This window comes from Muscardinus avellanarius (genome assembly GCF_963383645.1).
Source record: "Muscardinus avellanarius genome assembly, chromosome: 2".
NCBI classification, from domain to species: domain Eukaryota; kingdom Metazoa; phylum Chordata; class Mammalia; order Rodentia; family Gliridae; genus Muscardinus; species Muscardinus avellanarius.
This window is the reverse complement of record NC_137787.1, coordinates 7,130,311-7,146,553: the sequence shown is the minus strand read 5'-3', so window position 1 is coordinate 7,146,553 and position 16,243 is coordinate 7,130,311. Positions and strand designations below refer to the sequence as shown.

The window sequence follows — 16,243 nt, the reverse complement described above, 5'->3', positions numbered from 1 at the left end:
CACCGTCGTGAACAGGAGCCTGTCTCTGCGTCCTTCCTCCTCCTCACATTTTCTTTGTAGCACATGGCACCTGCCTTGCACCTTTCCTTTACTGTCCAGCCGCCCCTGGCGGGTTGTCAGCAGTGTGAGAGCTGACGCCTCCTCGGGCCCGCTCAGCGCCAGAGTGCCTGGTGCGTGGCCAGCGCTCGGAGGCCTGGCAGTGAGCATGCTGGCAGGCTTTTGCCTGTGCCCCTCTCAGGAGCCCCGTGGCCCCTGCCCCGCCCAGTGTTCGTGTGTGTGTGTGTGTGTGTGTGTGTGTGTGTGTGTGTGTGTGTGTGTGTGTGTGTTGGTTTGCTGTACCACGCATCCTACATCTGCTTTCCACCTGTAGTGGCTCGCAACTCCAACTGCTGGGGACGCTTGTGGTTTGTTGGCCCTGTGCTGTGTACGTGTTTGTAATTCTGGGGTTACTCTTCCGCTGCTTACTTGGAGAGGTTTGAGTCTGATCCCCCTTCTTTTTTGGCATGTTCTCCTGATCTGGCTGGTGTGGTCTAGTCCTGGACATGATGGCACATGGAATGACAGTCAGCTACAAGAAATGGCCCAGCTGAGGATTAAGCACCAGGAAGAGCTGACCGAATTGCACAAGAAACGTGGGGAGGTAAAGCTCTCTCCCTGTCTGTCTTTCTGCTCTCTGCAGTGCTGTGCGGGAGACAGGAGGGCAGCCACTTCACCAGTTGTCAGCAGCAGTCAGACTAAATTGGGCATTGCAGCTCTCTTGGGGGAAACGGAAGAGTAGAGACAATCCCAGAAAGTGAGAGGCCCATCAGCGAGAGCTGAGCCAGAGCCAGGCCACCCCCACCCTGTGCTCCAGCGAGCATGTAAGAGGCAAAAGTGGGGAGGCTTCTGAGGACTGAAGCTCTTAACTCCTCAGCCCAAGATCTCCCTAACATCTTTGGGAAGCTTCTGAGTGTGGACTCTGAACTTTCAGAAAGTCCTTAGAAAGAGTCCTATCTGCATATACCCTGGAGGGCAATCTTACGCAGAGTTCCGGGGAGAGAGTACAATTCACCTTCAAGTCAGCCAAGCTGATGGTAGTCAGGGGATGGACAGGTATTCTCAGCAGGAAATGGAGCAGCAGGCGCTTCCCCAGCCCATTCCCACAGCCCTTTGCCCTCTCTGCCCCACTCATCTCCTCTCTTCTTGATACCTTTGCTCAATCCCACATGTACCTTTTCTTACAAATTAAGTGGACAGCTGGGCATGGTGGCACACACTTGTAATCTCAGTACTTGGAGGCAGAGACAGGAGGATCACAGATTCACTCTCAGTCTCACCTACTGAGTGAGGCCCTCTGCAACCTAATGAGATAATGAGAACCTATTTCAAAATAAAGAATAAAAGGGCTGTGGGTTTGTCTGGGAGGTAGAATGCCCCTGAGTTCAACCCCCCCCCCAAAAAAAAAAAATTAGTGGACAATCTGGGTGTGGTAGCACATGCTTGCCATCCCAGAATTTAAGATGCTAGGATAAGAGGATCACTGGTTTGAGGCTAGCTTAGCGACTTATGGGACCATTTCAAAATACAAAGTGCTGGGAGTGTATCTCAAAAGTAGAATGCTCCTGAGTTTAGTCCCCAGTGCCTCCCTCTCTCCCTCTGGAAAGGACGGACATTGGTCCCTCAAAATACAAGGGAGGGGGTGTGTGTGTTGGGAATTGAACTCATTCTATCTCTGGGTTACATCCTTGGCACTCCCTGTCTTTAAATTGCTGAGGCTGGCCTCCAACTTGAAGCCCCTTATCTCAGATTCCCAGTTTACTGAGATTGCAGGCCTGCCCTGCCACACCCAGCTTCCACTCCCTGTCTTTAAATTGCTGAGGCTGGCCTCCAACTTGAAGCCCCTTATCTCAGATTCCCAGTTTACTTAGATTGCAGGCTCAGTGAGGCCTTACCCGTGCATCTGCTCCTCTGCAGCTGGCGCAGTTGGTGATCGACCTGAATAACCAGATGCAGCAGAAGGACAGGGAGATGCAGGTGAACGAAGCAAAGTGAGTGGCGCCGTTCCTCCCGGGCGGGCCGGGGTGACGGTCTTACTTTGCGGGACCCTGTGATGGGGCCAGCGGGCAGCAGTAGCCACACTGTCCTCAGCACGTGCCCTCTGACAGTGTGTGCAGTCTGCATCCCTTTGCTGTGTGAGGGAATGGCGAGGGCAGTGCCTTCAGGCTCCCAGCATCCTCTGGGGAAGTAGCCAGCCCTTGCGAGGGTCCAGACGTGAGGTTCTCGTGGCCACTCTGTATGAGTGCTGGTATCCTCCGGTGGAGCTCTGGCCGGGTCTGAGCCCCGGGCCATTGGTGGTGGGGGCTGCCTTCCTGAGCAGGACCATTTTTGACCTGGGAGAAGCCTAGTATACAAGAGAAATGGGGACTTGAAGTCCTAACACTTTCGATCTGAGAGGAGCCCGCAAGTGCTTTTACATCTCCGAGTAAGCACCCAAAGCTGGCTTCACGTCCTGCTTTCCTGAGTGCTCTCAGTAGGAGTCATTTGTGTGCAGGAGGAACCTCACTCTGGGTGTTTCCTAATAGGACTGTCCTGGATAACATTAGGCCAGGCCTGGCAAGATGTAGCAGACAGCATCTCACGATGGGCTAGGGGTGGTAGCCCATGTTCTGCCAGGCTCGCAGTCGGTACCTGCCCGCCCCGGTCCTCTGGCCAGGGGCCCCTCCTCTCATGTCCTGCTTTCAGAATTGCAGAGTGTTTGCAGACCATCTCTGACCTGGAGACGGAGTGCCTGGACCTGCGCAGCAAGCTACAAGACCTCGAGGTAGCCAACCAGACCCTGAAGGATGAGTACGACGCCCTGCAGATCACCTTCACTGCCTTGGAGGAGAAACTGAGGAGAACCTCTGAGGAGAACCAGGAGCTGGTCACCAGGTGGATGGCTGAGAAAGCCCAGGAGGCCAATCGCCTCAATGCAGAGAACGAGAAGGACTCCAGGTGGGCCACAAGCCAGTCAATGGCGCCATCTTCAGTCAAGTGGCACCTAGTTCTTTGAGAAGAAACAGCCACCTTGCAGGCCTAGCTGCTGCCTGGGGTAGGTGAGGCAAGCCAGAAAACACTAACCAAGCTAGGAATGAAAGAAACTGGAAGTGAAAGAAATGCTTACCACAAGCACACTTGCAGCTGAGCAAAGGGATACCTCCCAGAGGGGCACTGGTAGCAGGGAGACCTCCACACTACATTGGAAGTTGCGTATGTGTGGTAGAAAATCAGTTGTTTAAAACCTACCCTCCACCCCTAGTCGGCTACATCACCGTCGAGGCCCCTGCCCTATGAGCGCTCTGAGAGCAGCAGCGTAGCTCTCATGCATTGAGGCAGCTTTTAGAGAACAAGGATCCCATGTGTTAAGTCCAGATGACACCAAGCCTATGTTGTTCCATGGGAAATTGGAATGGTAGTCTACCTAGGAAAGGTAAGAAAAGCTGAGTGTAGTGGTGCACGCCTGTAATCCCACTACGTGTAAGGTGGAGACAGGAAAATTGCAGGTTCAAAGTCAGCCTTATCAGTTTAGTTAGACTCAGCAACCTAGTGAGACCTATTTCAATATAAAAAATAAAATAGCCAGGCGTGGTGGCGCACCTTCGTAATCCCCGCGCTTGGGGGGCTGAGGTAGGAGGATCGTGCAGGTTCGAAGCCAGTCTCGCTGGCTTAAGAGACCCTGTTTCCAAATAAAATATAAAATAGGTCTGGGAGTGTAGCCCGGAGGTAGAAGGGTTCCATCCCCAGTACCACAAAAATAAAAATAAAATAGGACTGGGGATGTAAGTCAAAAGTAAAATGCCCTGGGTTCAATCTCCAGTACCAAAAGAAGAAAAGAGAGAAATAGCCAAGGAAACAAGCTAATAAATGATTATAAAAGCCTAGTGGAGGTTAGAACATTTTTCTAAAATCTCCGTTTCAGTGTTCAGAATTTGGAAAGATGCCAGTTTAAAAGAAGTGATCAGTGAGAAAAGAGTGGGAGTCGGGTGTGGTGGCGCATGCTTTATTGGTTTTTGTTTTTTTGTTTTTTGTTTTGTTTTTTTTTTTTGGTGGTACTGGGGGTGGAACCCAGAGGCTTCCTACCTCCGGGCTATACTCCCAGACCTTCTTTATATTTTATTTGGAAACGGGGTCTCACTAGGTTGCTGAGAGCCTCACTAAGTAGCTGAGGCTGGATTTGAACCTGTGCGATCCTCCTGTCTCGGCCTCCCAAGCGCGGGGATTACAAGTGTGCACCACCACGCCCGGCGCATGCTTTAATCTCAGTATTTGGGGGGCTGAGACAGGAGGATTGTAGTCTGGCGGATAGCCTCAGCTACTTATGCCCTTTGCAATTCATTGACACCCTGTTTCAAAATAAAGAATAGAAACTAGGGCTTGGGGTGTTTCTCAGAGGTAGAATGCCCCTGGGTTCCATCTCCAGTACTACAAAAAAAGGAAAAATAAGAAAAAGTCATGGCACTGAAGGGTGGGCTACAAAACTGTTAGGTTTCTTAACATCAAAGCACAGTAGAACAGAGTTGGCATGATGACACACACTTCTGATCCCAGTACTTGGAAGACTGAGACAGGAGGATCGCAGGTTCAAGGTCGGCCTAAGCAACTTAGATCTCATTGCAAACAAAAAACATAGGGTGGGGTGTGTAGCTCAGAGGCAGAACGCCGGGGAGTTCAATCTCCAGTACCCTCCCACACACACACAAATATCCTTAGGTGTTTCATAAAAGCAGGAAATCATTATGGTCAGTAAATATGATACAGGAGGCAGATGAGCTGCTCATAAAAGGCACAGTTGTGCTGTCTTCTGCAGGCCTCTGGGATACGCAGAAGTCTGACAAGTGTCCCCACTGTTGGACTTTATTATAAGGAGGCTTGTTCACAAGTATTGGCGATGGCGCATACTCATTAGTTTTAAAAAAAAAAGTAAGTCCCTTGGGGAATAAATTTTGACATCAACATCATAATCCCAGCTTTGTATGTTGTTTTGCATTACTGGGGATGAAACCCAGAGGCATTCTACCTCTGAGCTACACCTCCAGCCCTATTTTTTTATTCTTTATTTTGAAACGGGGGTCTCACCGAGTTGCAGAGGACCTCACCTAAGGTAGCTGAGGCTGTCCTTGAACCGCAATCCTCCTCTCTCAGCCTCCCAAATGTTGGGATTACAAGTGTGTGCCACCACACTCAGCTGTGTGTGTACTTTTTATTAAAAGACTGGAAGAAATGACACTGTTAATGATGCTTGTTTTGGGTGGCGAGGTGATGGTTTTTTCTCATTTTATACTTTTCTAGATTTTCCAACTTTCTGAGGGTTCTAAAAAAGTGAGCTGTCTTTCTGATATCATTTGTCTCACACTTAGTGTACGCTCAGTGGTTTGGCTTATGCCTCGGCACTCTCAGGCAGGGTGAAGGTGGTGAGGACCCCAGGGTCAGCTGGCTGCTGGCTGCCTGGCTGCTGGCTGCCAGGCTGCCGGAGGGAGACCTTGATGCTGAGGAAGAGCCCTGAGCAGCACGGGCCTCGTGACCGTGCATCTGCCCTTCCTCCTCCCCTGAAATTGCTCCCGAGGATTATGCCTTGGAGTTGTCTCGTGCTTGCGGGTGTCAGGCCTGGGGAGTCAGATTTCTATAGAAGCCCACCTTGTTGCTTTTCTGCCCCTCCCTTTTCATTTCCCTCCTCTTCCTACTTGTAGCTATTTTGTTGACCTGGGTTGTGATGGAACACACTGGAAATGGCTCGCAGCAGGCTGTGTGGCCCACCGTCTGGCCACTTGGGGTGCGCCCAGGCACCTGTCCTTTCAGCTCCGCCGATGAAGGCCTGGCTGCAGGTGCTGTGTACTTTTCCCTGTTTTTCTTCCCTTGGCAGAAGGAGGATCTGAAGTAGAGAAATGGACTGCTAGCAAGTGCCATCCCTGTAGAACAGTGGTTCCCCATGCCCAGATTCTGGTTTCCCTTAAAGGTGGCTCATGGGATCCAAGTACTTGGAGATTGAGACAGGTGGATTACAGGTTCAGGCAACTTAGCAAGAATCTCAGTAACCTAGTGAGACCCTTTTTCAAAACAAAATATCAAGGGGCTGGGGTGTAGCTTGGAGGTAAAATATCCCTGGGTTACATCCCCAGTACCACAAAAAAAGAGAATATATGTGTGTATATATTTATAATTTGTCATGTGTCCTTTACTGAAGTAGAGTTTTTCCCACTTAAGACTTAACGGCATGGAGCCAGGTTTGGTGACACACACCTGTAATCCCAGTACTTGGGAGGCTGAGACAGGTGGATCACAGGTTCCAGGACAGCTTCAGCAAGTAGTTAGACTCATCAACCTACTAAAATCCTTTTTCAGAATAAAAATAAAATAGCCCTTGGGGCGTGGCTCGGAGGTAGAATGTCCTGGGTTCAGTCCCCAGTGCTACAAAGAAAAAGGAAAAGAGTGGGGGAGATTTCATCCGAGTTACTAATCGGAACTCAAAAGCAGTGCTAGAGTTCCATACTGGGGTCCTTCACAAACAAGTGACATTGCCAAGGTATAGGGAATTCCTGAACTTAGGGCTTGAGGGGGATGAAACTGGACATGAACAGTCTGCCGTGGTCTAGACTTCTGTCTAGCCTTAGTAATTCAAGTTTTGTGCACTTCGGCAGTCGGGAGTTTCCTAGCACTTCACTTTCCTAATCTTCAGTGGAAATAATAGTATAATCAGCCTTTGGAATCAACAAGCTTCACGTCTGTGGTTGCAGATTCTCAGGGAAAGCGTGAGGGTTTGGACTGAGCATCTAGACCTCTCCTGCGCCTGTTTCCCAGCGTGCAGTGCACAGCTGCTTACAGCGCCTCCACAGTGTGTTGGGTCATGGGGCGCAGGGGTAATCTAAAGCATGTGGGAGGATGGGCGGATTCTGGGCAGATACCGTGCCATTTCACAGAAGGGCCGCGGGCTGTGGGTTGCATGCACTGGGGAGTTGTCTTGTAAACTGTTAGGTACAGGTGAGTCCTGAATATCTTTATTACTACTATTCGTGATGTGCGTGTGTGGATGCAGGATTGTCTGAACTGCTGCAGAGAGCTAAGCTGTGGCCATGACTAGCCCTCACTAGAACCTGAAGTGCCTTCTGTCGCAGCCGAGGGGCCTGGTCCCAGCAGGTGGCGTCCTTGCCAGTTCTGTTTTCTCTTGGTAACACATCCCTCCTCCAGGCTCTCTTCTGAAACTCTTGGTCATAGAGAGCTACAACAGTCTTGAATTTGGGGCTTCGGGTATCTTTGTCCAGATTAGCTGTCGTTTTAGTAATAATCAGACTCCTTGAGCTGTTGCGCCACAGAAAAGGCTAGCTGTTGTTTTAGATAAAGCATCAAATGTTCAAATATTATCAAAACTAGTAGAGTAGTTTTTTAGAATGAGACTTCGTGCTTTCCTTACACGGACATTCATGATGTGTTTTTAAATAGGAGGCGGCAAGCACGGCTGCAGAAAGAGCTTGCGGAAGCAGCAAAGGAGCCCCTGCCAGTTGAACAGTAAGTAGAGATAAGCACATCTAAACTGTGCTCCTATGGTTTGTTTCTTTTAAAATAGTCTTATAGAGGCTGGGCGTGGTGCCGCACGGTTTTAATCCCCGTGCTTGGGAGGCTGAGACGAGAGGATCGCGCAGGTTCGAAGCCAGCCTCAGCTGGGTTAAAATACCCTGTTTCCAAATTTAAAAAATATAAAATAGTTCTGGGAGTGTAGCCTGGAGGTAGAAGGCCCCTGGGTTCCATCCCCAGTACCACCAAAAAAGAAAAAAATAGTCTTATAGAGCCAGGCATGGCGATGCACAACTGTAATCCTAGTACTCGGGAGGCTAAGACAGGAGGATCGCAGTTTGAAGACAGTCTCAGCAAGTCTCACTTTCATCAACCTAGTGAGACACTGTTTCAGAATAAAAATAAAATAAGGCTAGGGGTGTGAGTTCAGAATTTTTATTCCAAAAATAAAAACACATTAGGCATAGTGGCTCATGCCTGTAATCTCAATACTTGGGAAACTGAGACAAGAGGATTGCAGGATTCGAGGACAGCCTCAGCTTCTTATGGGGACCCTGTTTTAAGATAAAAGTTTTAAGCCAGGAATGGTGGTGTACACTTGTAATCCCAGTATTTGAGAGGCTGAGACCGGAAGATTGCGGTTTGCAGCCAGCCTCAGCTATGTAGTGAGACCCTTGGCAACTCAGTGAGACCCTGTTTTAAAATAAATAATAGAAAATAGGGCTGGGGGATATAGCTTGGAAGTAGAATGCCCCCAGGTTTTATCCCCAGTACCGCAAAAATAAGTAAATAAAAGAAAAAGTTTTACCAGACCCTATTTTAAAATAGGGCCTGGAAGGATAGCTCAGAGGTAGAGTGCCTGTGTGGTTGAGTCCCCAGTACCAAATATAAAAGTAAAATTTGTTGGTTAAAACTTGTAGAACATACTTCCAAATTACATTCCAAAAAGTTGTTCCCATTTTACACTCGTCAGCTGAGTGTGACGCCTGCTTCCTGCACCGGGGTGCCTCACTGTTTTCTGTGAGCACACTGGGCCTCTAATGGGGCCTGTTACTGTGTGATCTGGGGTAGAGGTTCACTTTCTACTCCCTTTCGGTTTGTGACTTTCAAGTACAACGGCCAAACCTTTGACACAGACGTGAGCTCTGAGCCAAGTGTGGTGGAGCACGCTCGCAATCCCAATACTGGGGAGGCTGAGACAGGAGGACCGCAGGTTTGCTGACAGCCTCAGCTATTAGTGAGGCCCTTGGTAACTTAGTAAGACCTTGTTTAAAAATGGAGAATAAGAAGAATAAGGCTGGGTGGGGGTGTGGCTGGGAGGTAGAACGCCCAGGGTTCCATCCTCAGTACGCCAAAAAGAATATAAATGACCTCTAAGAACAGTAGATGAGGCTGCTCTTGAGAGTCCTTCATCTGCCTCTGAGTTGAGGGTGGGAGTCACTGGGGTTTCAAGCTTTGTTTTGAGCATGGATATTTTAAGTTGAGAGGAGTGGTTAAATTAGGAATCATCCACCAAACAAATCTTTAACTTATAGGAAGCAAAGGTCCTCATACTCTACTCTTGCTCTAGAGTAGAATATATGTGTATCTCTTGCCCTATCAGATAAACTTTCCCAAAGCCACAAAATAGTCAGGCGTGTGGCGCATGCTTGTAATCCCCGCGCTTGGGAGGCTGAGACAGGAGGATCGCAGGTTCAAAGCCAGCCTCCGCTACTTAGTGAGGCTCTTGGCAACCTAGTGAGACCCTCTTTCCAAGTAAAATATAAAATAGATCTGAAGCTGGGCGTGGTGGCGCACACTTGCAATCCCAGCATTCGGGAGGCTGAGACCCAGAGGATCGCAGTTCCCAGACAGCCTCAACTACTTAGTGAGGCCCTCTGCAGCTCAGTGAGACCCGGTTTCAAAATAAAGGATAAAAAAAATAGGGCAGGGTGTGTAGCTCAGAGGTTGAATGCCCCTGGGTTCCATCCCCAGACCCGCAAAAAATAAATAAGTAAATAAGTAAATAATCAGATAGATCTGGGAATATAGCCCAGAGGTAGAAAAGCCCCCAGGTTCCACCCCTAGTACCACACACAAAAAATAAATAAATAAATAAAAGCCACAAAATAAATAAATAGCTTACCCAGAAATGAGATTTGGTTTCTTAAAAATAACAGCTTACAAGCTGGGCATGGTGATGCACACTTGTAATCTCAGTAGTTGGGAGACTGTAAGGGGAGGGTTGCATGTTTGCGGCCAGCCTCAGCTACTTAGGCCCTCTGCAACTTAGTGAGGCTGTGTGTGTGTGTGTGTGTGTGTGTGTGTGTGTGTGTGTGTGTGTGTGTGTGTGGTGTGTGTTTTGGCAGTACTGCATATTGAACCCCGGGGACATTCTACCTTCAAGCCACACCCTAAGTCCTATTTTTTTCCCAGTACTGGGGATGGAACCCAGGGGCATTCTACCAAATGCTGGGATTACAAGTGTGCACCACCAAGCCCAGCTCCTATTTTTTATTTTATTTTATTTATTTTATTTATTTATTTTTTTTTTTGGTGGTACTGGGGGTGGAACTCAGAAGCTTTCTACCTCCGGACTATACTCCCAAGCCTATTTTATATTTTATTTGAAACAGGGTCTCACTAAGTTGCTGAGAGCCTCACGATTCTCTTGTCTCAACCTCCTAAGTACTGGCATTACAAGCTTGCACCATCATGTTCACCAAGACCATGTTTCAAAATAAAGAATAAAAAATAGGGCTGGGGGCTGGGGGTGTAATTTGGAAGTACAATACCTCTGGGTTCAATTGCCAGTATTGAAAAAAAAAAAAAGAAGAAGAAGAAGAAGAAAGAAAAAACAGCTTACAAAAGTGTCATTTGCTTGCCTTCTGTTTGCCAGTGTAACCAGGTGCCTGGGTGACAGTTTAGATCATTCCAACATCCCATACAGATCAGTAGGAAGGGCCTGCACAAGGATGTAACCTCGGCTGGCTGGCTGGAGACGGGGTTGGTGGGGGTGCTGGGGATTGAAGCCAGGGCAGTCTACCTCTGAGCTACAACTCAACCAAGCTGCTGAGGCCAGCCTCTGCCCTGCCGTCCTGCTCTCGCAGCCCTACGTACTGGGATTACCGGCATGTGTACCACGCTTAGTTTAGCTAGAGGTTTTCTCAGTCTCTGTACTTCATAGAGGGTAGACGTTCTGAATTAGATATCTGTGTCTTTGGAGAGTTTTGAGAACTGGTTGGCAAGTCCGGGTGTTTTCTCATGCTTGGTTTTGTGCAAAGTTCTAGGCAATTTAGGTTCATAATATTCCATCTTACACAGCATTGTTGTATGTACACACACGTTTTTTACCCCAATATGATGTATGAATATAATGCACCAATAAAAAAAAAAAAAAACCCAGAGCATTGTTACAGGCCCAGTTTACCTTTGGTCCTCTCTCCTGTTGTCCTTGCAGGAGCATGGGTGACCCCACAAGCCTAATGTGAAGGCCAGTGAGGAAGGAAGTGACCTTGTCCTCAGCATTCTCTCGTGTGCATTCTGGCCAGGATCGTGGGGCAATTACACTTAATCTCACAGTGGTGAAAAAGATTTACTTTGATATGGTTTAACTTGCTTAGTAACAAGTTCTTACTTATGCATCCACATAATACAGATAATTACTCACTGAAAAGGAAAAATCTGATTTTCACGTTCTTAAGAATCCAAACAAGGGGTGAAGAGCTCTTGGGCTCGTACTTCTCTATGAAGAGTGCAGCTCAGTAGGAAATCAAGACCAAAATAATTATCGCCTTCTCTGGGTCAGGAAGAACATGGCCTGTGAGGCGTGGAGGAAGGGGAGTCCCAGCGGTGTTTCGCATCGGTGTAGTAGACGCACAAGGCGTGTGTTCCTGTGACTGGGGCATCACTTGGAATGTGATGGGCGCGGCAGTGTCAACAGCACTGAGGGCTTCTGTTGTTGATTTTTTATTTTTATTTTTTTGTGTGTGGTATTGGGTTGAACCTACGAATAGTCTACCTCCAAGCTACATCCCTGGCCCTATTTTTCTTTTGAAACAGGATCTCACTAGGTTGGTGAGTCTCTGTTTGCTGAGGTGGCCTGGAACCTGCGATTCTGTGTCAGCCTCCCAAGCACTGGCATTACAGGCGTGTGTCGCCAGGTCCGGCTACCCTGAGCGTTGAGACAAGCATCAGCTATTCAGAGCCAAATACAAATAGCAACTAGACTTTGCTTTGGAAAGTTATTCAGTTGACATCTGGTCAACATCTGGATTGAACGGGTGAGATGTTGTCGCTTCTCTGAAGTGGCAGCTCTTCCGTTTTCTCCAGAGAGCCCTTTGCCAGTACGGTCAGCCAGGTCTCGTGGGTTGTGATTAGAAACTGGCCTTTACAGAGCTGGTTCGTTACAGAGTTCCTGTCGAGCAGAATGACAGAATCTCTTGCCTTCGTTCCAGGGATGATGACATCGAAGTCATTGTGGATGAAACCTCAGAGCACACGGAGGAAACGTCGCCTGTGCGAGCCATCAGCAGAGCAACCCCGTGAGTAGCCAGGTGGGCCGGGAGGAGAGCTCGGGCATCTGTGGGCAGGACAGAAGGACACAGTCATGCACCCAGCGTACCGGGGGCAGCCAGGACCTGTCATGCTCACCTCCGCCTCAGGCTGGGAGGGGAGCAGCACGGCGGCCATCAGTGGCGAGGACTCCTGAGAGAGAGCCTGCTGCCGTACTGGGCTCAGTGACTTGAGACGAGGTCTGGGGGTGTGTCCTAAAGCAGGACTCAGTGCGGTGGTCATTAACACCCCCAAATTATTAGGTCAGTGAGACAAACTTCTTGTCTAAGGCTTTATTCCTAGAGAAGTTACGTTAATACTAGGGAATCTTATTTAAAACTCCTAGGCTGGGTTTCCCCTTCTCCCTTCCCATTATTTTCTGGTGGTTCAAATACTGAGTCGAATTTCTCTTGCCTGGGATTTGGGAAGTAAGTGGGAAACATACTTCCAGATACCTGTTTTTGTGGGCTGTTTTGACTGATTATTTGGGCAAAATGTTCCTAAGGTTTAAACCTATCCTCCCCTCCTCTTTAGTAAGCGACTCTCGCAGCCTGCTGGAGGCCTTCTGGATTCTATCACTAATATCTTTGGGTAGGTTAGAAGACCTTCGCCTTCCTTTGTAAAATGTGTGTAAATATACCTAGTGTATATACATGATTTATTATTCTTGAAATGTACACCAGAACTTGAGTGGTGCAGAGAATACGATTGCCTTAATTTGGCTATTCTTGTAGCTTCTTCCTTTTTCCTCAACTTCTTCTCCTTTAATCTCGCTTTGTGCTGACCTCTGGCCTTTCCCTTTAGTCTGTCCGAGTCTCCCCTTTTGGGACATCATTCTTCTTCTGATGCTGCCAGGTGAAAATGTTACTCTTTTAGCCCCGCATGTGAGTGTGGGTCATTGATAATCACACCGATTGCTCTGCACTGCCCGCCCGCCTGCAATCATCAGATGTCCACATGCTAACCAGGGCGCTTTGCATGCTCCCAGGAATGAACGCTGGCAGCGCTCTGGCATCGAGGAGCTCCTTGTCCGGTCATTGTACCCTTAGCCTCTTTCTTCGGCATGCATTTGACCCCGCCTTGACCACAAGTGTTGCTCAGGGTGATTGTGACTAGGCACGGAAATCATCTTAAAGTACTGTTACAAAATGCCAAAGAATCGACTGAGCTAGCAGTTATGCTGAGTCGGGAAAGTTCCCTCACAGCTAACTGACAGGCTAAGTAAGTGTTCAGGACTAAGCTTTTCAGTGAGAGTTTTAAAGCCCAGAGTTAGAAGGCCAGAGAGCAGGGTGTGTACGGCTCTTTCCTGTTGCCATTCAAGTGAGGATGCTTCTCATTTTGCAAATCCTCTGCATTTGAAAGGTCTAGAAGGAAGAAAGCCATTGATAAGACAGGCTGCGTAAGCCAGGCTGTCTTTGAGGCCCTTCTGACAGCTTGCTGAACAGTGTCCCTGTGCGATCCTGCCTGATCATTGCCTTTGTGTCACTCTAGGAGACGCTCAGTCTCTTCCTTCCCAGTCCCCCAGGATAGCGTGGACGTTCATCCTGGTTCTGGTAAAGACGTGCGGGTCCCGACGACTGCCTTGTGTGTCTTCGTAAGTATTGCTTCTTCCCCACGCCCTCCTATCCGGATATGGGGACAGGGCCTGAGCGCCGAGAGGCTGTTCCATGGCTACAGCTGAGCTTTCCGTCCCTCACTCATATCAAGCTCTCTCACCTGCCGGCTCTGTCGCCTCTGAGGGATTAACAGATTTTGCTTAGCTTTAGAGCACAGAATTTATTCCAGCCATCCTCTAATGCTGGACTGACTTTGAGAAAGGATTTGGTAGTGTGCAGGATAGGGCAAGAGAAAACTAAGGGATGGTCAGAAATCAAGGGTGATTCATGTGGTTGTGGTCACCACTTAGCTCCAGTTTAGAGTGAGATTCTAGCTGATAGTCTGCTTTGGACGTCTAGCAGGGAAGCTGTTGGTTTTATAAAAGCCCTGACTTCTCACCATTAAGAGCCTGTGATGAGAAGCAGGGCACAGCCCCTGGGAAAGCCGACTGTCATCTGGAGTTCAGAGCTAGGTCCTGCTAGTGACAGATAATCATGTTCCAGCCAGCGTTAACAGAGCAGGAACTGAAGGAGCCTGGGGAGATGTCCATCTGGCTCAGGGCCGTTAAAGCCCTGGAGAGAGAGATGGGGAGCCAGAGCAGAGTCCCCGCGTTGTGCTGGGATTGGTCGAATAGCTGACGGGGGAAAGCCTCGCTATAAAAATTGGTGTTCAGGTGGCAGGGCTTTCAGTTCCAGGCATAAGGAGGAACTGCATGAGTTGTTTATATTTCCACGCAGCGAGCTGCCTCAGCTGGCCGAGTCCCGTGTTGGGGGAGAAGCGGGCTGGAGAACAGCAAGACTCCTTTCAGCCCTACCCCGCCCCTGTGATTGCATGCGGGGCGTGCTCTTCTCTCAGAGGTCAATGATGATGAGTAAAAGGTCTGATTGCACTGCAAGTCACGTCCCCTCCCTTGCCCTCAGCTCCCAGCAGCCCCTCTCTTCCTGGCACTCCAGTTCTGTGTATGGGATTGTGGAGCAGCTGATAACACGAGGATTTTGTCAGTGTGTGTTTCCGGGAGTGAACGGGTCACAGCTGACTGCTGTCCAACAGATCAGCCACACAGGAGCTTGACGAGTGGCGGGCAGGATGTGACAGTGCATGATCTCAAGTTTTCAATCTGAGACCTCGTCAGGAGAAAGACTTTGAAAAAAAGGGTGTGGGGGGGACCTAGTTTCTCAGGTCACCTAGAGCCAGCCCTTGTGGCGCATGCCAGTACTTCAGAGGCTGAGGCAGGAGGATTTCAGGTTCAAGGCCAGCACTGGCAACTTAGACCTTGTCTCAAAATAAAGGGTTCTAAGTTCAGTTCCCAGTACCACCAAAAAAAAAAAAGAGGTCCTGTCATACAGATTTTCAGCAGTGGAAAAGCCAGTCTCCGCTGCGGCTCGCTCCCCTGGCTGCTGGGAGACGCTCCCAGGAGTGCATCTCCCCACACTGCCCACCTGGAGGCGAGTCACATATATCATCTTCAGCCAGAAATGCTCTGTGTCCACTCGCCTTTTAAGGAGCAGGCGGTTGGGTGCTGTTCTGCCTGATTCCCTTTCAAAATCTTTGAAAATAATGACTGACACTTTTATTGATAGCCTGTTCATTTTTAGACAGTCTAAGGTCATAAAAATCTTTTTGTGGCCGGGCGTGGTGGCGCACGCTTGTAATCCCCGCGCTTGGGAGGCGGAGACAGGAGGATCGCGCAGGTTCGAAGCCAGCCGCGCGCGCTGGCTTAGGAGACCCTGTTTCTAAATAAAAATATAAAAATAGGTCTGGGAGTGTAGCCCAGAGGTAGAAGGGCTTCCAGGAACCCCAGTACCACCAAAAAAAAAAAAAAAAATCTTTTTGTGGATGAACAAAGTAAGACGTCAAGGCATTGCGAAGCCTGGCCAGGATCGCCCTGCTGGTAATGCCAGTGCAAGTGTTCCAGAAAGAACTATATAAAAGGGCTGGGGACCTAGCTTGGAGGAAAAAAAGAACTCATTATTCTTCAAAGAAATTAGTGCAAAGACAGAACTTCAGACAGTCTGTACTGATTTTGCCTTTTCAGAAGGTTGTACTGCATTTAAATAAATGTAACTGTAACTCTAAGAATAAACTGGAAGTAGAATCTCAGGAGATCTTGAGTTAGGAGTCCACTTCCATTCATGGCTGGATCCACCTCTGTTTAAGGGTGAGTCAGTGTTTTGCCTGGAGTTAGGCATTCAGGGTGTGTGTGTTTCGGGATTGTGGATGGCCATGATTGGAATTGAGGTGGAACGTTTGTTTCGCAGGATGCGCATGATGGGGAAGTGAACGCCGTGCAGTTCAGTCCAGGCTCCCGGTTGCTGGCCACAGGAGGCATGGACCGGAAGGTGAAGCTGTGGGAAGTATTTGGAGGTAAGAACCCATTTGAGTCACAGGAAAAAAGGTGTTAGTAGACTCTGATTGACCTTGCTCTCGGGCACTCTAAATTGTTAATCTTTGTAAGACATAATTTTTTCTTTTATTCTGGGGATTGAACTCAGTGGTATTCTACCTCTAAGCAACAGTGCTTTCCCTTTTGCTTTTGGTAGTGGGGATTAAACACAAAGGCATTTTTATTTTGAAATAAGGCCTCACTAGG

The 16,243-nt window shown here is 48.7% G+C and overlaps 1 protein-coding gene across 4 annotated transcripts in view; it reads left to right on the top strand.

Annotated features, from left to right (window-relative positions):
* ATG16L1 (autophagy related 16 like 1) overlaps nucleotides 1-16,243 on the top strand; it is a gene marked incomplete at both ends in the record, with an annotated part of 40,776 nt that overhangs the window by 10,209 nt on the left and 14,324 nt on the right. The window contains 9 exons of one of the 4 annotated variants that reach the window (XM_080690222.1): nucleotides 535-640; nucleotides 1,954-2,027; nucleotides 2,722-2,973; nucleotides 7,453-7,518; nucleotides 11,961-12,047; nucleotides 12,592-12,648; nucleotides 12,862-12,912; nucleotides 13,549-13,651; nucleotides 15,912-16,017. In XM_080690222.1, coding sequence (XP_080546348.1) covers nucleotides 535-640; nucleotides 1,954-2,027; nucleotides 2,722-2,973; nucleotides 7,453-7,518; nucleotides 11,961-12,047; nucleotides 12,592-12,648; nucleotides 12,862-12,912; nucleotides 13,549-13,651; nucleotides 15,912-16,017 — 902 coding nt within the window. Of the gene's footprint in view, nucleotides 1-471; nucleotides 641-1,953; nucleotides 2,028-2,721; nucleotides 2,974-7,452; nucleotides 7,519-11,960; nucleotides 12,048-12,591; nucleotides 12,649-12,861; nucleotides 12,913-13,548; nucleotides 13,652-15,911; nucleotides 16,018-16,243 lie in introns of all 4 variants that reach the window. The other 3 variants (XM_080690223.1, XM_080690221.1, XM_080690224.1) reach the window with 3 other exon arrangements.